This window comes from Ceratotherium simum, chromosome 16, assembly GCF_057802395.1.
Source record: "Ceratotherium simum simum isolate JZ-2026a chromosome 16, ASM5780239v1, whole genome shotgun sequence".
Taxonomy (NCBI): domain Eukaryota; kingdom Metazoa; phylum Chordata; class Mammalia; order Perissodactyla; family Rhinocerotidae; genus Ceratotherium; species Ceratotherium simum.
Genome location: NC_141915.1, coordinates 40,524,119 through 40,551,455, shown reverse-complemented (window position 1 = coordinate 40,551,455; position 27,337 = coordinate 40,524,119). Strand labels below are relative to the sequence as shown.

The window sequence follows — 27,337 nt, the reverse complement described above, 5'->3', positions numbered from 1 at the left end:
TTTTGAGGAATCTCCATACTGTTTTCCCTAGTGGCTGCACCACTTTGCACTCCCACCAGCAGTGTATGAGAGTTCCCTTCTCTCCACATCCTCTCCAACACATGTTGTTTCCTGTCTTGTTAATTATAGCCATTCTGACGAGCGTGAGGTGATATCTCATTGTAGTTTTGATTTGCATTTCCCTCATAGTTAGTGATTTTGAACATCTTTTCATGTGTCTGTTGGCCATCTGTATATCTTCTTTGGAGAAATGTCTGTTCAGGTCTTTTGCCCATTTTTTAATTGGGTTGGTAGTTCTTTTGTTGTTGAGATGCATGAGTTCTTTATATATTTTGGAGATTAAGCCCTTATCAGATGTATGGTTTGCAAATATCTTCTCCCAATTGTTAGGTTGTCTTTTCGTTTTGTTGATGGTTTCCTTTGCTGTGCAGAAGCTTTTTAGTATGATGTAGTCCCATTTGTTTATTTTTTCTATTGTTTCTCTTGCCCAGTCAGACATGGTGTTTGAAAAGATGTTGCTAAGACTGATGTCGAAGAGCGTACTGCCTATGTTTTCTTCTAGAAGTTTCACAGTTTCAGGTCTTACATTCAAGTCTTTAATCCATTTGGAGTTAATTTTTGTGTATGGTGTAAGGTAAGGGTGTACTTTCATTTTTTTGCATATGGCTATCCAGTTTTCCCAACACCATTTGTTGAAGAGACTTTCTTTTCTCCATTGTATGTGCTTGGCTCCTTTGTCAAAGATTAGCTGTCCATAGATGTGTGGGTTTATTTCTGGGCTTTCAATTCTATTCTATTGATCTGTGTGTCTGTTTTTGTGCCAGTACCATGCTGTTTTGGTTACTATAGCTTTGGAGTATATTTTGAAATCAGGGAGTGTGATACCTCCAGCTTTGTTCTTTTTTCTCAGGATTCCTTTAGCTATTCGGGGTCTTTTGTTGTTCCATATAAATTTTAGGATTCTTTGTTCTATTTCTGTGAAAAGTGTTGTTGGAACTTTGATAAGGATTGCATTGAATCTATAGATGGCTTTAGGAAGTATGGACATCTTAACTATGTTAATTCTTCCAATCCAAGAGCACGGAATATCTTTCCATTTCTGAGTGTCTTCTTCAATTTCTTTCAGAAATGTTTTATAGTTTTCAGTGTACGGATCTTTCACCTCTTTGGTTAAGTTTATTCCTAGATATTTTATTCTTTTTGTTGCAATTGTAAATGGGATGGTATTCTTAATTTCTCTTTCTGCTACTTCGTTGTTAGTGTACAGAAATGCAACTGATTTTCGTATGTTGATTTCGTATCCTGCAACTTTACCATATTCGTTTATTACTTCTAAAAGTTTTCTGGTGGATTCTTTAGGGTTTTCTACATATAAAATCATGTCATCTGCAAATAGTGACAGTTTCACTTCTTCCTTTCCAATTTGGATCCCTTTTATTTCTTTCTCTTGCCTGATTGCTCTGGCTAGGACTTCCAATACTATGTTAAATAGGAGTGGTGACAGTGGGCATCCTTGTCTGGTTCCCGTTCTTAGAGGGATAGCTTTCAGTTTTTCACCATTGAGGATGATATTAGCTGTGGGTTTGTCATATACGGTCTTTATTATGTTGAGGTACTTTCCTTCTATCCCCATTTTATTCAGAGTTTTTATCCTAAATGGATGCTGTATCTTGTCAAATGCTTTCTCTGCATCTATTGAGATGATCATGTGATTTTTATTCTTCATTTTATTAATGTGGTGTATTATGTTGATTGATTTGCGAATGTTAAACCATCCCTGCATACCTGGAATAAATACCACTTGATCATGGTGTATGATCTTTTTAACGTATTGTTGTATGCGATTTGCTAGTATTTTGTTGAGGATTTTTGCATCGATGTTCATCAGTGATATTGGCCTGTAATTTTCTTTTTTTGTGTTGTCCTTGTCTGGTTTTGGTATCAGGGTAATGTCAGCTTCGTAGAATGAGTTAGGGAGCTTCCCCCCCTCCTCAATTTTTTGGAAGAGTTTGAGAAGGATAGGTATTAAGTCTTCTTTGAATGTTTGGTAGAATTCACCAGGGAAGCCGTCTGGTCCTGGACTTTTATTTTTGGGGAGGTTTGTGATTACTGTTTCGATCTCCTTACTGGTGATTGGTCTATTCAAATTCTCTACTTCTTCTTGATCCAGTTTTGGAAGGTTTTATGATTCTAAGAATTTATCCATTTCTTCCAGATTGTCGAATTTGTTGGCATATAGCTTTTCATAGTATTCTCTTGTAATCTTTTGTATTTCTGACGTGTCTGTTGTAACCTCTCCTCTTTCATTTCTGATTTTACTTATTTGTGCCTTCTCTCTTTTTTTCTTGGTGAGTCTAGCTAAAGGTTTGTCAATTTTGTTGATCTTTTCAAAGAACAAGCTCTTGGTTTTATTAATTTTTTCTATTGTTTTTTTGGTCTCTATTTCATTTATTTCTGCTCTGATTTTTATTATTTCCCTTCTTCTACTGATTTGGGGCTTTGTTTGTTCTTCTTTTTCCAGTTCCTTTAGGTGCATTGTTAGATTGTTTATTTGAGATTTTTCTTGTTTGTTGAAATAGGCCTGTATTGCTATAAACTTCCCTCTTAGAACAGCTTTTGCTGTATCCCATAAATTCTGGCATGTCGTATTTTCATTTTCATTTGTCTCCAGGTATTTTTTGATTTCTTCTTTGATTTCTTCATTAACCCAGTCGTTGTTCAGTAGCATTTTGTTTAATCTCCACGTATTTGTGGCTTTTCTGATTTTCTTCCTATAGTTGATTTCTAGTTTCATACCGTTGTGGTCAGAAAAGATGCTTGGTATTATTTCAATCTTCTTAAATTTATGGAGACTTGTTTTGTGGCCTAATATGTGATCAATCCTGGAGGATGTTCCATGTGCATTTGAAAAGAACGTGTATTCTTCGGTTTTTGGATGGAATGCTCTGTATATATCTACTAGGTCCATCTGTTCTAGTGTGTCATTTAAGGCCAATGTTTCCTTATTGATCTTCTGTTTGGATGATCTATCCATTGGTGTAAGTGGAGTGTTAAAGTCCCCTACTATTATTGTGTTACTGTCTATTTCTGTTTTTATGTCTGTTAATAATTGCTTTATATATTTAGGTGCACCTACATTGGGTGCGTAGATATTTACAAGTGTTATATCCTCTTGTTGGATTGTTCCCTTGATTGTTATGTAATGCCCTTCTTTGTCTCTTTTTACAGTTTTTGTTTTAAAGTCTATTTTGTCTGATATGAGTACTGCTACCCCAGCTTTCTTTTCATTGCCATTTGCGTGGAGTATCTTTTTCCATCCCTTCACTTTCAGTTTGTGAGTGTCTTTAGGTCTGAAGTGTGTCTCTTGTATGCAGCATATATATGGGTCTTGGTTTTTTATCCAGTCAGCCACCCTATGCCTTTTAATTGGAGCATTTAGTCCATTGACGTTTAAAGTAGCTGTTGATAAGTATGTACTTACTGCCATTTTTTAACTTTTTTTTTTCCTCAGTGTTTTAGTAGTCCTTCTCTGTTCCTTTCTTCTTCTATACAGAATTGATGGTCACTTTAGTTTGACCTCTGTCTGAAAGCTCTACTCTTTAACTCCCCTCCTCCCTCCTTTTATGTTTTTGATATCATATCTAACCTCTTTTTTGTGCATTTGTATCCATTACGTTCTTATCATGGAAATAGATAATTTTTCCTATTTGTGGTCTTCTCTTTTCCCCTTAAGTCAGTCCCTTTAACATTTCTTGTAGCACTGGTTTTTTGGTGACAAACTCCTTTAATTTTTGCTTGTCTGGGAAATTTTTGATCTCTCCTTCCATTTTGAATGATAACCTTGCTGGGTATTGTATTCTTGGCTGTAAGTTTTTTCCTTTTAGCACTTTAAATATATTGTGCCACTCTCTTCTAGCCTGTAAGGTTTCTGCTGAGAAGTCAGCTGATAGTCTTGTGGGGTTTCCTTTGTATGTAACTTGACTTTCTCTTGCGGCTTTTAGGATTCTCTCTTTATCTTTAATTCTGGACATTTTGATTATGATGTGTCTTGGTGTGGGCCTCTTTGGGTTTATCTTTTTTGGGGCTCTCTGTGCTTCCTGTACCTGGATGTCTGTTTCCTTCCTTAGGTTAGGGAAGTTTTCATCTATTATTTCTTGAAATAGATTCTCTGCCCCCTTGTCTCGCTCTACTCCTTCCGGGACACCTATAACACGGATGTTAGTGCACTTGATGTTGTCCCAGAGGTCCCTTAGACTGTCCTCACTCTTTTTAATTCTTTTCTCTTTTACCTGTTCATCTTGGGTAATTTCTTCTAGTCTTTCATCCAGCTCACAGATCCGTTCTTCTGTATCCTCTACTCTGCTTTTGAGTCCCTCTAATGAATTTTTCCTTTCCGGTATTGTATTCTTCATTTCTGATTGGTTCTTTTTTATATCTTCCATTTCTTTGTTGACATTCTCACTGAGTTCATCTATTCTTCTCCCCAGATCAGTGAGCATCCTTAACACTCTTAGTTTGAACTCTCTGTCGGGTAGGTTGCTCATTTCTGTTTCACTTAGTTCCTTTTCTGGGGTTTTGTCCTGTTCCCTTACTTGGAATGTATTCTTTTGCCTCCTCATTTTGCCTCTTTCCCTGTGCTTGTGTCTACGTATTAGGTTGGTCAGCTACGTCTCCTGCTCTTGGATAGGTGATCTTATGTAAGTGATGCCTTAGGAGGCTTCCAGTGTGCTTCCCTCAGTTCTCAATGTTCCAGGGGTGACCCTTATGTGGGCTACATGTGTCCTTCTGTTGTGGCCTCTTTGCTCTCCCTGTAGGCACCCAGGGAGGCCGAGTTATGCTCCTGGCCAGCTGTTGTAATGCTCAGCTGCTTGTAGTTGTTGTGGGCCCTTCAGTCTCTTTATCAGGTGTGGGGAGCCCCAGCACAGTTGACTGCAAGTTCTAATACCACATTTGTGTTGCGATATTTCTTTTAAGTGAGTAGGCCCCCAGCGTGGCAGGTTGTTAGGCTCAGGGCCTTACAATTGCTGTAAGCCTCTAGCCTATTAGGTCTCTTGTCAGCTCTCTGAGGATTGCAGCTGGGTGGGGCTGGCCTCAGGCACAGGAGCACCCAATCCTTTCAGGCTTTGGAAGGTGGCGCAAACCCCCTATGTGGGTCTTTGAGAAGCACAAGTCTTCTGCAGCTGACAAGCCCTGTTGCCCACAGGTCCACACCCACAGTCAACACAGTCCTGCCCCGTGTGCAAGCCCCGACCTCCCGAAGCGGACCCAGTCTCTCCACGGCGGGAGCCCCACACACTCCGCCACCACCCCACACTCTCCACCCGCTCCTTGTGCACACCCTGCCCCGCTAAAGTCTGCTCAGTTGCCAGGCTGCAGAGAATCCAGTCACCAATCTATGCAGGCCCACAAGTTGCCTGAGGGCTTGTTGTTGGGTGGGGCCAGTCTCTAGGGTGGGCTGCCTACCCTGGCTGAGCTGGATTAAATCGGTGCTCTAGCGGGTGGGGCAGACCCTGGGCTAGCAGGCCTCAGGGAGAACTCCAATGGCGTCTGTGTCAGCACGCCCACACCAGGCCACAACAATGGCCGCCGCCAATGTCCCAGTCCCTGGAGAGGTCTCACCCCTCACCGAGATGTGCTCAGGGCCTATTAGGTGAGTCTCTTTTCACCACAGCACTGTGCAACTTTCTTTCTGGTGATTTTAGGATGCTTTCTGAAACGGGTGAGTTTGCGCACGGGCCCTTTAAGAGCCAGTTTTAGTTTCTTTGTGAACCGGGTTTTCTGGGGTGCTCCCCAATGTTTTAGTAGCAGGCACAGTCAGATATTATGCCGCTGGTCTCGACTGTGCTAGGTCCACAAAATGCCCACAGCGGGGGTGCTCCCGGCTCAAGGCCCCGCGCCTCCAGGGAGGGTGCGTACCTGTGAGCTGCTCCCGGGCGGCTGTGAAGCTGGCTGCTTGTAAAGGTGGCGTTTTTCCTCTCCAGAAGGGAGTCTCTGCCTCTTCCACCTCTGTTAGGCTTGTCCGTTGTTGCAGGAGTTCCTCTCATCCGGTTTTCAGTTCTGTCTCAGGGGTAATTTTTCCACGAGTAGTTGTAAATTGGCTGTGTCCATGAGAGGAGGTGAGTTCAGAGTCTGCCTATGCTGCCATCTTGACTCGAGATCCTAACGATGGCTATTTTAGAAGCTGTGGGCTTCAGAATAAGTTCCTCTTTGTGCCAGTTGTTAAGTCATTGTCTCTCAGCCCACCTGGATAATCCAGGATACTCTCCATATTTTAAAGTCAACTGATTAGTAACCATAATTACATCTGCAAAGTCCCTCTTGTTATGTAATGTAACATATATATGATTTCAGGGTCATAGAGCCAAAATTCTGCCAACCACAGGGATTATTAGACACTGAGTTGACACCAATTCCTAGAGACTCAAAGTGTCACTCCAGTCCACCAATGAAAGTGGTGGCTTATGGTAGCCAGGTGATAGCTGGAGTCTTAACTCACATTTTAATCATAGTGGACTCAGTAGGTGCAGAGACCAATTCCGCAATTTGTGAATGTATAATTGGAATAATCACGCTTGACAATTGGCAGAATCCCCACCTTAGCACTCTGGCTTAAGGAATAAAGCTCATATGATAGGAAGGGCCAAGTAGAAGCCCCTGGAAATTCCCCTCACTACAAGGATAATAAACCAAAAATGATACAATATCCATAGGGAATTTTGAGGATGAATGCCATTATCAGAGATCTGAATAAAGCCAGGGTGGTGATACCTACCATCTCCCCACTTATTCACTTGTTTGTCCTGTGGAAAAAGTAGACAAATCTTAGAGAATAACAGAAAGATTATTTATTATTATTTTAAACTAATTTAAAGAGTGACCCCAGTTGGAGCTGATGTTCCAGATGGAGTGCCTTTAAATGGAGCAAAGCAACATAGCCCCTGGTACCTAATATGCAGCTTGTGACATGAAAAATGCCTTTTTCTCCATATCAGTTTGCAAGGACAATCAAAAGTAGTTTGCTTTCACCTGGTATGACTAACAGTAATTTTCCAAGTATTGCCTCAGGGCTATGTCAACTCTCCTGCTTTCTGTCATAATGTCTTCAGGAGCGATCTTAATCATCTTGACATTCCACACAACATCCTGTCAGTCCACTACATTGATGACACCATGATGAGCAGGAAGTAGCAAGTACTCTAGATGGCTTAGTAAAACATATGTGAACTCCAGGGTAGGAGAAAACCCCAGAAAAATTAAGGAGTTCACCGCCTCAGTGAAGTTTCTTGGAGTCAAGTTTTCTAGAACATGCTGAGATCTCCTTTTCAAGGTAAAAGAAAAATTATGGCACCTTGAAATAACTTCAGCTGGAAAAGCACACCTCTTGAAGTCAACATATACTATATTTCAGTGTGCCACGTTAACCATTTACTGATAATCTGAAAAAGACAGGACCACTGTGCATTCAGGCCTTTCAGGAATGAAGGTTTAAATAACTCCCACCAGGTAAAAGAAGCCTAACCAGCTGAGGTCCTGGCTGAGGGTAAAGAAAACAAGAAAACAAGAAACAGGTAGTGGAAGAAGAGAGTTACACATATCAGCTATAGTCTTGTAACCAATTACAGAAGCAAGGGTTATAGAAACTACATGTATTTTCTTCCTTGCTTATATTTCTTCGCTTTTTCCTTCCCTTGTTTGATGTTATATGCTGTACTCATGCCAAGTAATTTCATTAATTTCATTTAATGCTTATATCAGTCCTGTGAAAGAGATATTATCTTGGTTTTGTACATGAGTAAATTAAGTCTAAAAGAGGTTAAATGAATTGAAATCAGGATCTCCAAGGGACATCTGCACTCCCATGTTCATTGCAGCATTATTCACAATATCCAAAACATGGAAGCAACCTAAACGTCCATCAACAGATGGTAGATAAAGAAAATGTGGTATTTACATACACTGGAATATTATTCAGCCTTAAAAAAAAAAGGAATTCATGCCATTTGCAATAACATGGACAAACCTGGAGGACATTATACAAAGTTAAACAAACCAGACACAGAAGAATAAATATTACATGATCCCACTTACATGAGGAATATAAAATAGTCAAACTTAGAGAAGCAGAGAGTAGAATGGTGGTTACCTGGGGCTGGAGGATGAGGAAATGGGGAGATGATGGTCAAAGGGTACCAAGTTTCAGTTATGCAAGATGAAAAAGTCTTAGAGATCTGCTGCACACCATAGTACCTATAGTTAATAATACCATATTAGATACTTAAAAATTTGCTAAAAGAATAGATATTAAGTGTTCTTATCACACACACAAAAATAGGACAGGAGGAAACTTTTGGAGGTGATGGATATGTTTATGGCATTGATTGTAGTAATGGTTTCATGAATGTATACTTATCTCCAAACTCATTAGGTTATATACATTAAATGTGTACAGCTTTTTGTATGTCAATCATATCTTAATAAAGTGGTTTTTATTAAATAAATAAATGAGGTTAAATATCTTGCTTATAGTCACACAGCTCATCAGCAAAAACTGAAATATGAACCCAACACTGACTCCAAAACTCATGAAGAGATAGTGAAACTAAGGAACCGGAAGTTAAGAATGGTGTGGGGAGTTTCAGCTGATTTAAAGACGGCTGTTTGGAAGCTGTGGGCTTCAGAATAAATGCCTCTTTGCACCAATTGTTAAATTACTGTCTCTCAGCTTCACACCCTCCCATCCGTGTCAGTGCTCAGCTCTGCGATGCCGCGCTGGTGCTCTGCAAAGCACATAATGGTTTTGCCGGCTCCTCCACGTTGGGCTTTGCCACTAGGGGGTGACAGAGGAAAGCTGCAAAGCTGGAGGAGGAAGAAGCAACTTGTTCCTTCCTTTCTGCTTCCTTCTGCTTCATTGGGACTTCCTGTATGCTAGCGGTTCTCACGATTATCACCCCAGTAACACTTCTTCACTCCAGCATCCTCAGATGCCTTCCGTAGCAGCACCGAAATTCAGTTTTGTCAACATTTGTAGCACCAGCTTCATTCCCCCACCCCCTCCCCCCCATCAGAGGCTCCAGCACCAGCCGGCCAGCTCTCCTGAAACGTCTGAGTTTCAGCTCTACAGGGCAACCCTCTCTCTAAATTTCTAAGTATTGATTCCTTCCCTCTTCCCTTTAAAGAAACTGTCATTCTTTTTCTGTATTCTGCTTTCTGCAGTTCCTGCATTTGTGCTGTCTCGGGGCCTCCTTTTTACCCTTTTAGTTACCTAGTTAACAACTTAGTTAAAAATTCTTTGTATAAAATTCACTCGATTCAAATTATGGGTGTGGTTCTTGTCCCCTAGTGTACCCTATTATACTCTTAATGCCTTTAAAGACTCAGATTATTTAGTGAACCATTTGTTCAGACTTTTCACTTAGTCCCTTTGGTTAATCATAGTAGCTGATTATGGAAAAAATAAGTCTCTGTGCTTTGGAGGTGGCAGCCAGAGAATTACATCATTTTAGGCCTGATAGAATATTGTTGAGGAACTAGAAAGATTACTCAGCACCATCCAGCTCTGTAGTTAAGAAAGTTCCACCATTCCTAGTAAAAGCTTGCCATATAAAGTGGGCTGTGCCAGGGAGACCTGACAGCAGACAGACCTTTGTTAATTACTGATACTCTAAAAAACATACCTTTGACTTAAGAAACCTGCTTTCCATCATGATTATTCTATTAAGTGCAAATAGGCAAAATTAGTTTTAAAAGCCCAAGGATACAGAGGGGTTTTGAGAAACTTCAAGGCAGAAAATGTTGAATCATGACACCAACTGAAGCATGAAAGCCTTGGGTAAGGCTGGGATTAGAGAGTTAAGTAAAATTGTTTTTGTTAGGCTGAGAGAGATTAATCCAAAGCACCAAGTATTGGTTCATATTGGGACTATGCATTTCTAAGCACATTGTTTTTTTATCTTCTTTGTTCCTATATTACAAATAGGAGACAGAGAAATAGTGTTGGTATACTACATGACCCTAAAATCGAAATTTCTTGCTTTTAATAGGCTAATATTTAAAACAAAATTTCAAGACTTTTGGTTTCTCAATTTTTAATGTAGTAGTTATTTTAGGTGGATGAGACAAACCAAATCTTTACACAAAAGAATCAGAGGAATTTTGACTGAATGTGGCCAGAGTAAAGTAATATAATGTTACCTGTAAGACAGTAAAAAAGATGAGAGCTATAGACCTGGAAAAAAGATCCTCAGTAGGTTGATAACATTGTGTGATGACGAAGTGAGGGAACTCAGGATTTTCAGAGCAACTGAGGCTAGGAAACATAAGGAAGTATGAGAAGAGTCAAAAATGACAGAGGTATAGAGTAACATCTGAAGAGCTCAAAGTAGGAGGAATTCGTGGTTTTCCACTGGGAAGGTGGAGAGGGAGACAAGATAATCGAATCCCAAGGACAGAATTGAGGAAACTCTGAGGTTAGTGTTTTGAAACTTCACCCCAACACTTATTGTTTTATTGAACAGAAGAGAAAAAAATGAGAGAGAACCACGCAAAGCTTGAGACTAGAAATTAGAGTGAACCAGGAGCTGAGGCTGGAAGTAATACTGAACACTTTTTTATGTGTTAACATGTACTAAGCCAAACAAATAACTTGTTATGTTGTGTTTGAGTATAGTTTGCACACTTTGATCACCCTAAAGATGTTTTTAACTGTAGGGTGGGACAGAGAGTAGGAAGAGAAGAGGACTCAGAAGACGTGAGTTGAAAATCCCAAATCTACCCCCAACTGACTGAGACGTTAGACAAATCTTGTAGCTTCTCAGAAGCTCAGTTTTTATCTAGTCTATCAAATGAGGGTTCTAATATCTCACAGTGTCCCTGTGAGTATCAAATAAGTTTATCATTAGTAATATGCATGGCATGTAGTAGGTTCTTAATAAATTTTTTTTCCTCTTCCTCTTCTCCATTTAATTCTATGTCTTTAGGAGCAGAAAATCTTGTTGAGTTTGGGAGGATAACAATACTCAATACACACGTGTGGGGAAAAAAGCTGAGAAAACTTGGAAGAGGACCGCCCAGCATGGTGTTTTACTCTGTTTAGGTTGTTGGTCCTTCTTTATCCAACTCATCTGTGCTCTTAAAAATCAAAACACAAATTTCTGGGAATTTTGTCCTCATGTCATGCTTCTTCTTTTCTTTCTTCACATACTTCTTCCTAACTGACCAAGAACCCGAATTTCCACTGAGGAACACTGACCCTGTGATTACAGGCTGTCCCAATACATCTTATACTCCAGCTAAAATTTCTAACTGGATTTAAATGTGAATTTCATCATTTCATATAAATCACAGATATTAATGAGAAATACAAAATGGGGAGAATTCGATACTCATGCTGATAGAGATTTGCTCCAGTCCCCTCTAAGTACTATATCTTCCCGGGGATTTGCCATGACTGCCTCCACAAAAATGCAACATGACAGAAGGCACTTGAGAAGCAGACACTGATTCCTAACAGCCTCACAGGGTCCCAGCAAACCAAGGCTAAGGGCCACTCGTCCTTCCTTTGTGGAGGTGGGACGCTTACTGGTTACAAAAGTTATAGCGAAGACTATGAACAGGCAGAAGACTTTCCAGACATGAGAGACTGGAAAGCTATACTCCCAGACTTACTCCATTGTTGGATAGAAAGAACCCCTACAAATGATGGAAAAAGAGCTCTAGCTTCCCTCAGCTTATTTAATAATAATTACCACACCAATTATAACCATTTGAGGACTTACTATGTTCCAGACACTGTGTTAAATTTTTTAATGCATTATTTAATTTATTCCTGAAATATTCTATCAATGTGATAGAACATTAGCCATATTTTACAAAGGAGGGGATTAATGAAGTAACTTTCCTGCTTTAGAAAAACATATGCCAGTGGCTCTCAATGGTCTATCTAATTATGTTCAAGCTCCTCATCCTGGGAGTCAAGACTCTCTATGTCTAGCTTTTATCTCACGTGGTTGTTTTCTAGACACAGTGCCCTACTCACTGCTTCCTAATGACAATTTGTTCTTTTCCACTTCTGTGCATTAATTGCTGCTGTTCACTACTGGTGGAATGACTTTTCTGCTCCTCTGACTTTATTCAAGTCCTGTGTGTCCAATGAACCCCAGTAGAATCTGAAATGCTTGAGAGTGCACCTGGGTCCTGCTCACCCTTGAATGCCCCAAACCTCCTGGCACAGTGCAAGGCAAATAAGTACTTAACAAAGATTGGTTGAAATAAACTAAATTATATATTTCCTCTTGAAAATATAATAATCAGTAATGGAGCAATTGTGGATTAGTATACAGTGATTTAAGAATACAGACTTTGGAGCTAGGCAGCCTTGGTTCAGATCCCAACTCCATTATTTATCACCTACTGACCTTAGGCAACTTATTTAACTTCTCTATGCCTCAGTTTCCCTTATCTGTAAAACAGAGGGTAACTTTAATATCAACCTCCTAGGGTTGTCGTAAGAATTAAATTGCATAATAAATGTAAAGCAATTGGATCTGTTACATAGTAAATGCTGTATAACGGTTTGTTGATATTATATAACCAGTTGTATATTTAGTAAACTAAGCTAACAGCTCAAAATATATTTTAAAGTCATATTGCCAGCCAATATTTAAATACATAACATTTAATTCTCTTAATTAAAAAAAATTTCAAGTACTACATGAGCGCTTTGGAAAACCAGCGGTAATTTAATTCTATCTATCAATAAGATTTGTCTAACCAATGGACAAAAACATCTCTGATTCAAAATAAAATTGTAGAATATAACTATCATTAGCAAATAATTCCAAGGACAAGAACCCCAAAGTTTACTATAGAATAATTATAAGTTTAAAAATTTCAATATTAGATTTCGCATGGTAAACACCTGAAAATTTTATTTTCCCAGTGCCTGGCATATAATAGACATTCAAATTTTATTGAACATCATTTTTCCAACCAGGCTAATTTTAGTTAACACATATATTTATACCTTATTTAACTGGGTGTAATTCTCTGTTACTATCTGCATATTCTATAGCCTACAATAATACATGAGAATTAAACTGAAAGCCTAAGAGCCCCAAGAAAAATAGGCAACCCTTCCAACCAGCGGAAGCTGGGATAAGCTTGCATGTGCCATGTCACTGAGTGCTGTGATATCCGCTCTGGCATGTTGCAATGGGAACATACATGTCCACATGAGACAGGGCAGAAGAGTCACCCTCTTTAGGACATGTATACCTACACAACTATTGCCAATATCAGCTGTCCTCAAGTGACAAAACAACATTACTTCCATTTGAAAGAAATCCAACGTAAGAGTAATTTTCAGTGCAAGCTAATAAGCTGGCAGGAGTTATATCAGTCTTGACTATAACCACTCACTGGAAAAAATCTTCTGATGTAACTGGAAGGGCCCCCAAAGTCTGCCATTTTACTCAAACAAGCATCTTTTGCCTGCGTGCTCAGGAAAGGGCAAGTGGGCGTTCTGCAATGAAGGGGTTGATGTCAATGGCAGTCTTAATACCAGCCGATCTTTCTTCCAATCTAAAGGAATTCACTGGAAATTTAAAAGACCATGCAATTCAGGAAATAAAGACCAAATGTTTTTACTTACAGGAATTTTAATTAGAATGACAAACAGAAAAGGTGCCTATATCCTGCTTTTGTGAATGAACGAAGCACTCCATCAGGCTTAAAGAAAATTGAGTTGCTGTGAAGGGTGAAACCTCCCAACACTGACATCCCTGCTGAGTCAGCAGGTGTCATCATGAGAGAATTTTCTCTACAGCAATCCAGAAATGCACCAAGTTGATGGGAGACGGACGTTGGTAAGGCACACAGAGGCTCACAAAAAACTGTGACTAACACACATAAAAGTGATCTTTTATCTCAGTCCAGGAACTTGGTAGTAAGCACATTTTTCATCTGTGTGTTGAAGCCTCCCAAATTCTCATCCCTAGTCTTGCTCATGGGCTCAAGGGCTTCAGGCTGCTCACTCTCTACAAGCTTCACACTGAATCCATCATTGACCTTCTTCCCTACCACCCCAGGCAGCAGCTTTTGGGCTCAGATTTCTGAGTAAGTTTGAGACCTAAACATGATCCTTGGCTTCTCTCTCCACACATCCTCTTGATCAGCTCAACTTACCATCTCTACTATCAAAAATGTCTCCCAGACTCCACCATCTCTTACTGGTTCATCAACCACTGGCATCACTGTTCATCCTCTCACCTGGACCACTTGTGTGTCCTGACTGTTTCCGCTTTGACCTTGCTGCAATTGGTTTCCATTGACCATAGCTCGCATCTCAACACTCCCTGCTCTAACTCATCCAGTGGACTCTCAATGGCCTTAGAATAAAATCTAAACTCTGTAGAACAACCTACAAAGTCCTGCATGGCCTGGCACCTGCCTATCTCCTTGACCTCATCTCTTATCTCACTCCTTCTCTTTCACTACACTTCAGCCCCCTGGCAAAGACTGCCCCCAGCCACCCCAACCAAAGCAGGCACGCTCCCTGCAATACCTCCCCATCACCCTCTGGCACATTACTCTCTTTTATTTTCTTCTGGCACTTGTCACTGTCTGAAATTCGTATTTGTTTACATTTTTATTGTCTGTCTCCCCAACTAGAATGAACACCTCAACAAAAAGGATCTCATCTGACCTGTTTATTCCCATATGCTTAGCACCTAGCATGGTGCTAGGCATTTTGCTACATGAATTAATAAATGAAAAAAGTGAATGAACATAATTTACAATTATGCAGAATTTAATTCCACAAAAATACTGATTTTTATCAATAAGTGTGAGGTATTGCTGTTACATGGGCCATCGTTCACTAACTGTATGACTTAAAATCATTATTTAATATCCTTACTCTCAGTTTCATCATCTGGGAAATGGGTATAGTAATAGTCCTGATCTTATAAGGTCGTAATAAATAAGGAAGAAGATGTGCATAAAATACTTAGCACTATGCCTGGCACATGGTATACATTCAATAAATGCTAGCTGTTAGTGTAGGGTATGTTTAGGATGTTCTAGTTATCTTAAAAACAAGAATATTAGTTTTATTGTGGAAACTGATGAGCCACCCAGATAGTGGTCTCCAGGAAACTGAATGAGGTGATAAGAAATCCTAGGTATGTCCCCTCTTCTCTATTCCCACCTAACTATGATATCCTCTAGGATAGAAATCACATCCTCCTCATCACTCCCGTAGATCACCAAAGTAGCTTGTCAACCATTGTCCCTGCCTTCAAATTGTCTCCTTTCTACAGAATACTATTTTGGTTGAGAAACTGGGCCCTAAAATCAACTCTTCTTATTGTCTCAAGACCTTCAATAAGCTGGTTCCATCCTTCCCACCAATCTTACACGCAACTAATCTTGAGGGTCATCTTCGCTCTAGTTAGAACAATACCTCCATAGACTATGGCACAGAGGTTAGGAGCAGGGAATCTGGAGCCAGCCTGCTTGGCTTCAAATGCCAGCTCCATCACTTACTCACTTACAGGTTACTTAGCCTCTCTATGCCTCAGGTTCCTCATCTGTAAAGTGGAAAGAATGGTAACACTGCATACATCATAAGCTTGTGGTGAGAATTGTATAACACATATAAAGCACTCAGCACAATACCTAACACTTAGTGAGCGATGCTGCTGCTGCTGCTGATGGCAATGATGATGAGCGTCCACTCAAAAACTACAGTCATCTTTCTAAAATACAAATCCAATCATGTCACATATGTGTTCAAAAACCTTCAATTAATGCCCACTGCCAATAGGATGAAGTTCAAAATCCTAAGTGTAGAATACTAAGCACATTACAAATTCTTCCCACTGTGGCACAAACCCACTTTTCCAATTCCTTCTCTCATTTTTCTCCTCCAATGCCTCCCTACAGGAGATCCAGAGTCTTTGCTTTAACCAGTCAACCCCAGGACCACACCATGGCATTTTGTTTCTCTGTTTCACTTGCTGAACTTCCCTTACTATTCCCTTTTACCTGCTAAGCTCCTGTTCATCCTTCAAGACCCACATGAATGTTCCTTTTCATGAAGCACTCCTCAAATCTTCCAATCAGTGACTCCTACCCCTAAACTCCCACATCTTACCTAGAAAACCCAAATGCACAACCCTGTGTTGTCATTTGCCAGTTCACTTCTCTGTGTCTCTTCTTCTCTATGAGCTCCTCAAGGGCAGGAACCTATTTGCTTTTTTTTTGCATAATGCCTGACTTATAGCAGATGCTCAACCAATGAGTGTTTGACTGAACTAACAGATATCTATTGAAGCAAGGTGCACAAAAAGCTAAATTCTAGCAGGGGGATCCAAACTCGCAAAATCATTCTAGTAAGAAGATGGCTAAAATGAAAGCAATTTAATGTTAAACATCTTTTAGATCAATCATCTTGTTGATTTGCATCTCTTTTGGCTTCTGACTCCTACATGTTGTGCAATTTTCTACTTATTTTTAGAGCCTGAGACATTTTATCTGAAGACAAGTGAAGAAAATAAATTGCCTTTTTTAAGACTTTCAAAGTTAGATTTTCTAAAGGTTTACCAATTTAGTATTTTTCCTACTCTAAAGTAATTCTAAAACATCATACTAGGTTTTATGCCTTTATTTATTTAAATAATTTTATTATTAGGGCTTTAGTGGCTTAGATGTAATTTCGAAATCTCCTCAAGTGTGCCCCATAGAATACTGATCTATGAAGCTAATCTATGAAAACTACCAATCAAAAATGATTTCATGGTTAAGTAAGTTTGGAAACAAATACATGTTATATCTCTTTATTGAAAAGTCACACAGCACTTTAGTATATTAAAGGCTCTGAGAGGTCCACTAATGAAGAATTCAGTATCAACTTATTTACCAGAAAACCCTTTAATGTTCCTTGGGACAGGTGTTCATGGAACTCATTTTGGGAAATACTGCACCGTTTAGTCTCTAAATGGCCCAATACGACTAGTCTTTGGATCATAAATAATCTTAATTCATAAAATGGCTGGATGGAGTTTTAAAGGGCACCTATAACTGTCACCTCCCCATCTACATGCCCCCACCAAGTTATCATTCAAAGCACTTATGAAGGGAATGGAGAACAAGTGATTTGTTACAGCTTTGCTCTTTATGCAGAACCAGAATCTCTTTCTCTATAGATTCCATCCATTCATCTTAATTCAGCTTTTTGGAGCCAAGATGGATACATCTAAAAATTTTATCACTTTTTCAGCCAGAAGGCCTAAATTATCATGTAGAATCTTTGGTTGCTGGTAGAATAGCAATCAAAAAGCCTACTTATCCTTCATCTGAAAAGTAGGCAAAAAACATGGGGACGGGGGCCGGCCCGTGGCTTAGTGGGTAAGTGCTCGTGCTCCGCTACTGGCAGCCCCGGTTCGGATCCCAGGCGCACACTGACGCACCGCTTCTCCGGCCATGCTGAGGCCGCGTCCCACATACAGCAACTAAAAGGATGTACGACTGTGACATACAACTATCTACTGGGGCTTTGGGGGAGAAAAAGGAGGAGGATTGGCCATAGATGTTAGCTCAGGGCTGGTCTTCCTCAGCAAAAAGAGGAAGATTGGTATGGATGTTAGCTCAGGGCTGATCTTCCTCACAAAAAAAAAAAAAAAAACGCGGGGATGATTTGCAGGTACCCAGCACGCCAGGCCATCATTAATGATGTGTCATGATTAGAAGATAATGACTCAGTGCCTTTGAAGACTGAAATGAAGCTCTCCATGCAGTGACACACAGCCAATGTGAAGAGTCCTAATTTGACAAAACAAACTAAACCCCTTTTATGAGGTGAGGAGTGTGTCTTAAGTAATAAACACTTAAGTAATTAGATGCTTTTTATAGAGATAGTTATAAACTGAAACATGGGGGGAAAATCTTGGTAATAGGCTGACGTCCAGGGAGGTGGGTATATAAGAGCCAAGGCAGAGGAGAGAAGCATTGAGACACAAAGAGACTTCTCTTCTCAACCCAACCGAAACCCGACTCCTGACACCATGGTTTGCTGTGCTCCCCTCTGCTGCAGCGTCCCCACCGGCCCTGCCACTACCATCTGCTCCTCTGACAAATTCTGCCGGTGTGGAGTCTGCCTGCCCAGCACCTGCCCTCACGAGATCAGCCTCCTTCAACCCACCTGCTGCGACCTTAGCCGCCCACCTTGCTGTGAGCCTGACACCTACGTGCCAACTTGCTGGCTGCTCAACTCCAGATACCCAACTCCTGGACTGAGTGGGATCAACCTGACGACCTACGTTCAGCCTGGCTGTGACAATTTCTGTCAGCCCTCCTGTTAAGGGGCCACGTCCTTGCACAGGTTCAGCGACGTGCTGCTCAACATCCTACGGGGCATCCGGCCTTCAACACTGGCTCCTACCTACATCAGGCTAAATCCATCCCAATTCCCAGGGCCGTGTTTTCATGAATTTGCCCAACTTCTTCTTTCTTTCCTCCTTTGGGGAGGGTTGGAGACCTTCTTTCTGTCTTTTAGGCTATTTCACTGCTCTTTGAGAAATAACCATTTTGACTATTCATTAATAAACTTCATTCTGGCTTAGCAAATATGGCCTTCTGGTTATTTATTTCCGTGTTTCCTCTTAGGGAAAGTGGAGTACCTACCTAATCCTGAACAGCAGATCATCATACTACCCAAGATTTACCCTAGCATAATGAGAGCTCTTATGGAGGAATCATTGAAAAATTAGATACTGGCTCTTTGTGATAGGTGGAAAAGTAAAAAATTCAGTAGGTCATTTTGTAGGATCTTTTTATTCAATAGGAATTTTTTTAAGGCAACCACTATGCCAAGCACTATGCTAGAATCTAGAGATTAATATAATGTTTTCAAAATATTTTATTTATTTTAATTTCCATTACACCTGAAATTGATTTTTCTTTTTTCCTTAATTGACTAAACAAATTGATCACTTTGCTGGTATGTAGAAATAATTTTGACTCCCTTATCCATAGTCATCAATGAAATTTCAAGCTCAAAATGCAATGCAATTTTGGGAAGTATATATATCCATTTCTTGATATATGCTGTCTTCTAGTAAAATCAGTTTTGAATGAATATTAGCATTTATTGAGTATTCCTTGCTCCCTCGAATGAGGCTTGGTTTACATTAGTCATGACTATGCTTAGAAGTTTACTAGTCCAAGTGACAGATAATATCACATCATTGAAATAAACTAAAAATGTCAGGCTATAGTACAGTATTCTCTATACACCAGAAATAGGCACACAATTCTGGGAGCAAAAATACACAGTTCCTTTTATGACAAAATTATGATGACAATTAATTCATCTCCTTAGTTGTTCTGGAAAAATCCAAGTGCAGTAATGTTTTTGCAGAAAGTACCCAGAGTGAGGTCCAGACGTGTATTTGCTTGGATTTGCTTTGAGACTTTGGGCCATTCCCTTCCCTCCCAGCCTTTGTTTCCTCATTATTACAGTGGAAATAATACTCTCTTCCCTGTTTATGTCTCAGGATTATTTTGAGGATTAAATGACCCAGTGTGTCCATAGCAGTGCTCCAGATATGTGAGAGACTCTCACCATCACATGGTAGTTCCCAGCTTTCTCACCAAAAGGCATCCTTTTATTTCTTGAAAAATATGTTCTTCCCAAATAGCTTTTTAAAAATCATAATTTATTCATGCCTTCATTTTTGCTCACAAATACATTTATAAATACCAGTGAGAATTTTAGGATTAATATAAGATCTCCATTGTTACCATGCCAAGTTACCTCTTTTTTAGTCAAAAGCAAAGAAGTTTGATGTTTTCATACATGCTTATAAGGGATAAATATTTAGACTTTGCTTTTAATACTACAAATAACTCTAAATGTCTTATTACTACCTCTGTGGGCCTTTAGGCATTCAAGGACCTTCGGCTAGTTAAAAAGCCCCAGATGGAAACCAGGAGATGTGTGTTCTAGTCCTGGCTCTGCCTGGGGCTGCCTCTGCAATCCTGAGCAAGTCACTTGAGTTCTTTGGGTCTCAGGTCTTAGATCAGTAAAATGGGTTGGTTGACCAGATCCTCCCGAAAGTCACTTTCAGTTTTGACGCTGTATGGTTCTAGATTACCTAGAAGCATTTTAAGTAACAAATACTCCAGGCCACTAACCAACCCCACCCCACCGTATTACTTCTACTGCTTTCATACCTAATAGCTAACGTTTGGTGAATCTATTGGGCACTCTAATAGGTGCTTTCTGTGCATTATCTCATTTATTTCTAACAAAAACACTAAGAGGTAGCTACCATTATTCTTCCCAATTTACAGGTGAGGAAACTGAGGCTGAGAAAGTTACTTGCAAAAGTTACACAAATAGTAAGTGACAGAGGAGGGATTAAACCTAAAACTGCCTGAATCTGAAGTCCCTTCTCTTTCCACTACACCACAGCACGTGCCTCCCCTGCAGACAGCGATGCGATTACACTTGGTCCTCTTTCTCCAGGAGAAAGTATGTGCCACGTGACAATACATTCTCTACTGTCCCTCTGAATTGTATATTCAGTTGCATACAGTAACCCAGTTCTCTCTGTGGTGATTATAATTTAAGACAAAATGAGTCTAGGAAAAACTGTTTATGTTTCTGAGTGAAAACAAGTCATCTTTTTTTTTTAAGTCAGACTTGAAATACTGATTAGCACAGGAATAATGTTGGCTGGGTCTTCAACCTTGCATTGAAATGCAGAATGTTTGGCAACTCAAACACATTTTCAATTTTCTAATGAGTTTCAAGAACCTAGTTCAAAGTGAAAACAAACTACCCTTAAAGTTAATAATTGTTTATCCTTGATAATAGAATAGAAAACCCAGTTGTTTCATTTTTCTTTCAAATTGTTCCTGGTATCTTTTCTTTCCACTATCTTTCTTTCTTCACTGACTCTTGCCTCATCTAGAGCCTGACCCTGGTCACCACACCCCTGGTCACAACCACAGTCTCCTAGTCAACCTTGAATCAAGTATTCCGTGCCCCTCCCTCCACTCAAACTTTACCTCCGTCAGATCAGGCATCTGTCTCTCTATCAATATTGATTAAATTTAATTGCTCAAAACTCTAGGATGATTCAAGATTTTTGTTTTTACTGAATCAAGACTAAAGTCTTCAGTGTGCCTCTCAAGACTCTCAATAACCTGGTGTAGTCGTTTTCACCAAATCTTACTTGCTACTAATCTTGGGGCAACATGCAGCCTACATTCTAGTCAGAGCAATGCCCCCAGTACCATGGTCAAGAGAGTGGTCTCTGCAACTAGACTGCTGTGCCCTATCACTTACTAGTTGTGTGTCCTTGGTCATGTCATTGAACTTCTCTATGCCTCAGGTTCCTCGACTGTTAAATAAGATTAAAAATAGTATGTACCCTACAAAATACCTGACCAGTACACCACAAATCTGCCCAGGTCATGAAAAACAAGGAAAAACTAAGAAACTATTACAGACCAGAGGACACTAAGGGAACATGACGACTAGGTGTAATGTGGTACCTCAGACTGGGTCCTGGTACAGAAAAAGGACATTAGTGGAAAAACTAGTGATAATCTGAATAAAGTCTGAAGATTGATTAATAGCGATGTACCAATGTTGGCTTCTTCATTTTGACAAATATCCAATGGTATTGTAAGACATTGTTAAGGGAAATTGAGTGAGGGGTGTACAGGAATGCTGTACCATCTTCACAACCTTTCTGTAAATCTAAAATAATTCAAAAGTAAAAACCTAATTTAAAAAAGAAGTATGTACCTCTTAAAACAGTAGTGAAGATTAAATTAATTAAAACATGTCCTGCCTTTAGAACAAGTTGTGCTGACTGTCAACCTCTAAGTCCACCGTTTTATACTCTATAATGCTGGGTTCAGGTGCTGTTTCTCCTTTGGCTGGTTTTCTACTAGATTCCATCAACAGAGGGCGCTGGAAGGAGAATGTAAGGCCTGAGGAAGAAAGAAGGGTCTTGTCGCCCCCATAACAGTCCTTTATCTGGCAGTAGCAATAGGTTCTAGTCTTCAGTGTCTTTCTGTTACCACACAAAAATGAGGTTCTCCTACCTGATGCACATAAACAAGCCAATTAATTACGGAATCAGCTTTTGGGGAAAGAGATCAGCTTTATTCTGTGAAATCGATCTGCAGGGAGACAGGGGGCATGTGCCCTCAGATCTGTCTCCCCAGTTTAGGATTTGGGGTGAAATTTAAGATGTTAGGGAAAACAGGCTGGCACATGGAAATGCTGGCGGGACAGGTTTTGATTGGTGGGCTTCAAGCATTTACAGTAATGTTCTAAACATTTTTGATGAGGTTCTAAACATTTATGATGAGGTGAGGAAGCAATTTTAACCCTGGATCTTCCTGAATGATGGACCCCTTGCTTCTGATAAGAGTCCAACTTTTAAGTTCTGGTCATGTCCCAGTCCTTTGGTTCCATGGGGAGGATAATCTTTGGTTCTGAGTCAAGATTTCTTCTTCTGTGTATGCTCTGGCTATGTGACTTTGCAAATTTTCTGAAAGACAATTTCTTAATTACTCTGTTGATAAGATGGGGTCAGTTGAACTGGTCCCGGAGGGCCCACAGTTACATTTCCACACTCCAAAATACAGCATCATTGCACCTCCTTAGAAACACCAGCATCAGCAAGGGAGTGACTCCCTCCTCCTTCCCATGAAGGTCCAAAGCCTGGGCCCCCTGGGGCCTCCCCTGTGAGCTTCTGAGGCAAGAACACCAGCTGGGCAGCACCTGGGGTCTGAGCCTAGCTCTGCAGGGCCACTCTTCCAAGTTCTAGGTTCAGTTAACCCCAACCTCTTCTCTTCCTTCCCAGCCCTAGAGCTGGTAGCTTCTCTACCAACACCTATTTAACCAATTTCCTACCCTAAAATTCTCTCTGTTGAAATACCTTGCATGAGGATTTGTTTGTTTGCTTGTTTTCCTGACTAAACTTGATACAGAAGCATTCCATAAGTGCTGGTTATCATTATTTTCTAACCTTATTTCCTTAAATATTTATTCCGTGTGTTCCAGCCTCTAGACTCCACCCCATGATCCAGGCCTATGCTAGGGACTGGGGAAACCAAGAAAAATGAGGCATAGTCCCTGTTTTGAAGGAGATTACATTCTAGTAAAGAGAACAAACACGTGTACAAAAAATGCAGCAAAGTAGGTGCTGCATTTGTGTGGATATGAGGTACAATAGAGGCACGAGGAGGGCGTGGCCAGTTCTACCAGGGGCAGGGCTGAGAGTAGGGGCAGAACAGTGTCACAGAAGAAATCATTGTTTTCCTTGCCCCAAACGCACTTGCCTCTTTTCTAAGTCAACTTAATCCAAAGCCCCCATGAAGGTTTCTTTGATGGTTTCAGCCCTCTTCCATTGTGTTTCCTCCTGTAGGAAGTCTCATAATACCCAGAAGAGGAACTGCCATTTATTAGATAACTCTATTATGCCACACACAATGTAAGTAATTCTCATTTAATCTTTACTTAACTCTTGCAGTAAGACTATGGTAGGTGATTATTATTTTTCCCAAATTTGGGAAATCACTCTTGATTCTTTACACTCAGCAGTGATCACTTGTAAGAACAAATTCTGGTTGGTAAAGAAGAGGAAAGTCAAGGTAGATACTGATGTATGTACCTGTGACCGAGTAAGTGGAGAACCTACACTGACACTATTTTGAAACTGCAACAGGAAGCAAGTTTGAATGTAGTAACACAACCAACAAAACTGAAGGAGAGTTCATCCTGTGGACGATAAATAAGAAGTAAGTGAGTTATTTGTACGGGATTATACAAACAACAACAAGGAAACATTCTGGTGGATGGAAGCCATGTTCCCTGAGACAGGTGGATATAAAAGACCCACAGAGGACAACTTGGTAGAAGGAAATCTTCCTTTTCCAACAAAAATCTACCTGATCACTGTCCCCATGTCTTGCTGTGAGTCTTGTCTCCAAGGATGCTGCAGCGTCCCCACTGGCCCTGCCGCCACCATCTGCTCCTCTGACCTATGCTGTCAATGTGGAGTCTGCCTGCCCAGAACCTGTCCTCACGAGATCAGCCTCCTCCAGCCCACTTGCTGCGACACCTGCCCCCCAGCCTGCTGCGTGCCTGACTCCTACGTGCCATCATGTTGGCTGCTCAACAGCTACCACCCTACTCCAAACCTGAGCGGAATCTCTGTCACAACCTGCGTCCAGCCCTGTGAGTGTGAAGCACCTTGCTGCTAGCCAAAGCTGTTTCAAAGAGCTTGCCCAGATTGCTCTAAGGGACTGCAATAGTCATTAAGGGCTGCTCCGCAAATGGCCTGTAATTAGACACCCTGGAAGACAATGTTCTGACCCTGTGCCTCCAGTTTTGCAGAAGTGTTCCTTCTATGTTTTGAACGATGATTTCAAATGAGAAGTGGAAAAAATGCTACCATGGACCTCCTTATTTTAAAACTAAATAAACACCACTGCTCCCCAAACCACGTACTGTCTCAATGTTTCATGCTTTAATTACCCAATGACTCTAGACACGTGCCTGAATCGTAAACCTGTAAATGTGTCCAGCAGAATTACACTTTCTGATGACATCAACATAAATCTCATAGCCAAAAGGAGGCCTCACAACTGGAAGAAAATTGCCTGGATAATAAAATAGATTAAGCTCTAAGCTTAGAATCATTTTAAGTTACAAGGTCAGCTCCTACTTTTAATTTTAATTTTTTCCATGCCTCTTTAAGTAACTCACATACATCCTTAAAGAGGCTCAGAAACTGGCAATCGGCGATCAGCATGCTCCTGGAATGGACCCCAAAGACTGAGCTGAGCCATATTTTTTCATTGTCTCATTTGGGTGAAGCTTTGAATGTAAAACTGTTTTGACAACTGTAAAGCATTTCACAAATGAAATGAATCACTCTGCTTATGTAAAGTGTTATTATCATTAGAAGGGACTATTCTGAAAATAAATACATACATTTTTTCATTGTAATCTGTAATTTAATCCAATTCAATAAACATTTATTTATCAAATACCTACTATGCTCCAAGTATTGTCGTAAGTGCTTGACAGAGACAAAGATTAAGACATGATTGCCACATCCAAGGAGTTTGCATTGGAGTGGGGAAGAAAACTACAAATGATAAACTATAATATATAGCAGAATGACATAAGGTCTAAATGAAAAGATATGCAGCACGCTCTGTGAGAGCAGAGAAAAGAATGAAAACATCCAGAAGAACCACCTAAAGTTTCTTTATGAAGGATATATTTAGGCTGATGCTTGAGGGACGAGCAGGGTTTGAGAAGTAGAGAACCGGGGACAACAAAAGAAACAATATGATCATGGTCACTGAGGTGTAAGGTACCTAGGAGATGCCAACCTTCATTTTTATTTGATGTGTGTTAGGATAAATATCAATATTTAAGCAAAAATCAAATCAACTGCACTAACAAGTTCTTCCTCTTGTAAAATGCTTGAGGCTTACTCATCAGTGACATTTGATATTTTCCACTGATTTGTTTTAGCAGTGCTTTCTTCTCCTTTAAAAAGCCAAATTGGTTTTCAGTAATGTCTCCTCAGAAACAGCCCACCAAGGAATCTGTACTTTGTGTTTATTCAACCATTTGCCATCCAACAAATTATGTAATTTAGATTCTACTATCTGAGTAGTTTTGTGCTGATCACGACAAAGTGTGTGAAGTTGTTGGAATCATAGAACATTACACATTGGAGATTATTCGGCCCAACTTGCTCATCTGCCAACCTCCAATAAGGCAACAAGGTCAATTGAGGTGAAGAATATTGTATACGGCATTCCTCAAAGGAGTTTATAACCTAATTGAAGACCCAAGATAGGAAAACAAACAAACACACAAAGTAGAAAGTAAGTCAGTGAAAAAAAATGATTTCTATGAATGCCATAATTCTGGATGACATTGGATCCCCTTCCAGAACCCACTGTTATTTTGTGAATATTATGATTTCTCCTTTTAGTTCCTGTTTCATCTTACTTTAAACTTAAGTATATATTCTTGTGAAAATAAATGAAGACTGAGGTGATTTTCTTTTAAAGGTACATTTAACAAAAGATAGCAACCGGATGGAGCTTTCCTTCCAGTGAATTTACACTTTGACTCACTACAAGATTGGCATCACTTTGAAAAACAAAGTTTCTCGACAAACAAACCCATAGAGTAATACAACCTTTGGAAACACACTACAGATTTATTAAAAATAATGAAAAGGGGTTTCATCTTATTTCATTCTGGCTGTCACCTTGCTTGCTCAATAGAATCTGAATTATATCATCAATAAATAAGGAAAATATGCCTGAGATGCATATAGTCATATGCAACATTCTTCTATAAGTAGTCATGTCGTTGTTGACTTTATTGAGTAGACAATGGTCCAATTAATCATTCAAGTTGCGTGTTCTGAAATTAGTAATTAAAAATCGCGTTATGCGTATTATTTTAAATTAAGGGGAAAGAAAACAAGGATAAGAATTTAGCCTCTGAAACTATAGCTGAATCATCACTTGGACTGGTTATCCATAATTCACATAAGGTTCATTCCAGGACCCTGTAAAGATAAAAGGTGATCTTATGACAAAAATGACAAGTCAATGAGTCAAAAACATGATTATTTCAATAAAAGCAGGAACTCTTAATGAACAAGTAAATACCAAACTTATTAGAGAATCTTAGTGAAAAAGGGTGGCATAAACAAAAATGAGAGGAAGCCTTCTGGTTGGACCAACACCCAGCGGGGAGAGTATATAAGAGCCCCAAAGCGAGAGGAGACATTTGCATCTCAGAAACATCATCTTTCTTTCCAAGAAAGCAAAAGCAAACCAGATTCCCAGCGCCATGGCTTGCTGTGCTCCCTGCCGCTGCAGCGTCCCCACCGGCCCCGCCACCACCATCTGCTCTTCTGATAAACTCTGCCGGTGTGGAGTCTGCCTGCCCAGCACCTGCCCACACACTGTTTGGTTACTGGAGCCAACCTGCTGTGACAACTGCCCCCCACCCTGCCACGTTCCTCAGCCCTGCGTGCCCACCTGCTTCCTGCTCAACTCCTCCCAGCCCACCCCAGGCCTGGAGACCCTCAACCTCACAACCTTCACCCAGCCCACCTGTGAGCCCTGCATCCCGAGATGCTGCTGACCGATGGCTGCTTTGCTCAGTGCCTGACACTGAAGACCCCAGAAGCTATCTATTCAGTATTCACTTGCCTCAGTAGTTCATCAGATGTTGAGGCCCAGATGGCCCAGATACGGACAACCTACC

At 40.2% G+C, this 27,337-nt stretch overlaps 3 protein-coding genes across 4 annotated transcripts; all 3 read left to right on the top strand.

Annotated features, from left to right (window-relative positions):
* The first annotated feature begins 5,570 nt into the window (after positions 1-5,570).
* On the top strand, positions 5,571-18,610 carry LOC101389387 (keratin-associated protein 3-1). Of its 2 annotated transcripts, none has more exons than XM_087440217.1 (2): positions 5,571-5,650; positions 18,092-18,610. In XM_087440217.1, exons 1-2 carry the CDS (start codon positions 5,580-5,582, stop codon positions 18,357-18,359), a joined length of 339 nt encoding a protein of 112 aa, XP_087296343.1. In that variant the 5' UTR covers positions 5,571-5,579; the 3' UTR covers positions 18,360-18,610. The 2 variants fall into 2 exon arrangements, with proteins under 2 accessions (XP_087296343.1, XP_087296344.1); XM_087440218.1 differs by lacking the exon at positions 5,571-5,650 and adding an exon at positions 17,724-17,856.
* Positions 18,611-23,988: 5,378 nt separating this feature from the next.
* Positions 23,989-24,288, top strand: LOC101389629 (keratin-associated protein 3-1-like). Its single transcript, XM_087440216.1, has one exon. The coding sequence runs from the start codon at positions 23,989-23,991 to the stop codon at positions 24,286-24,288; it is 300 nt and encodes a 99-aa protein (XP_087296342.1).
* Positions 24,289-26,917: 2,629 nt separating this feature from the next.
* Positions 26,918-27,214, top strand: LOC101389905 (keratin-associated protein 3-3). The gene has a single exon (XM_014790701.2). It carries the CDS (start codon positions 26,918-26,920, stop codon positions 27,212-27,214), a length of 297 nt encoding a protein of 98 aa, XP_014646187.1.
* The last annotated feature ends 123 nt before the right edge of the window (positions 27,215-27,337 follow it).

Excerpts from the sequence above, each read along its gene's own strand:
- LOC101389387 (XM_087440217.1), top strand. The coding sequence starts at position 5,580 with ATGGCCGCCGCCAATGTCCCAGTCCCTGGAGAGGTCTCACCCCTCACC. Across the intron at positions 5,651-18,091 it reads ATGTGCTCAGGGCCTATTAG|CGTCCCCACCGGCCCTGCCA; the intron begins GTGAGTCTCTTT and ends CCTCTGCTGCAG.
- LOC101389629 (XM_087440216.1), top strand. The coding sequence starts at position 23,989 with ATGTCTTGCTGTGAGTCTTGTCTCCAAGGATGCTGCAGCGTCCCCACT.
- LOC101389905 (XM_014790701.2), top strand. The coding sequence starts at position 26,918 with ATGGCTTGCTGTGCTCCCTGCCGCTGCAGCGTCCCCACCGGCCCCGCC.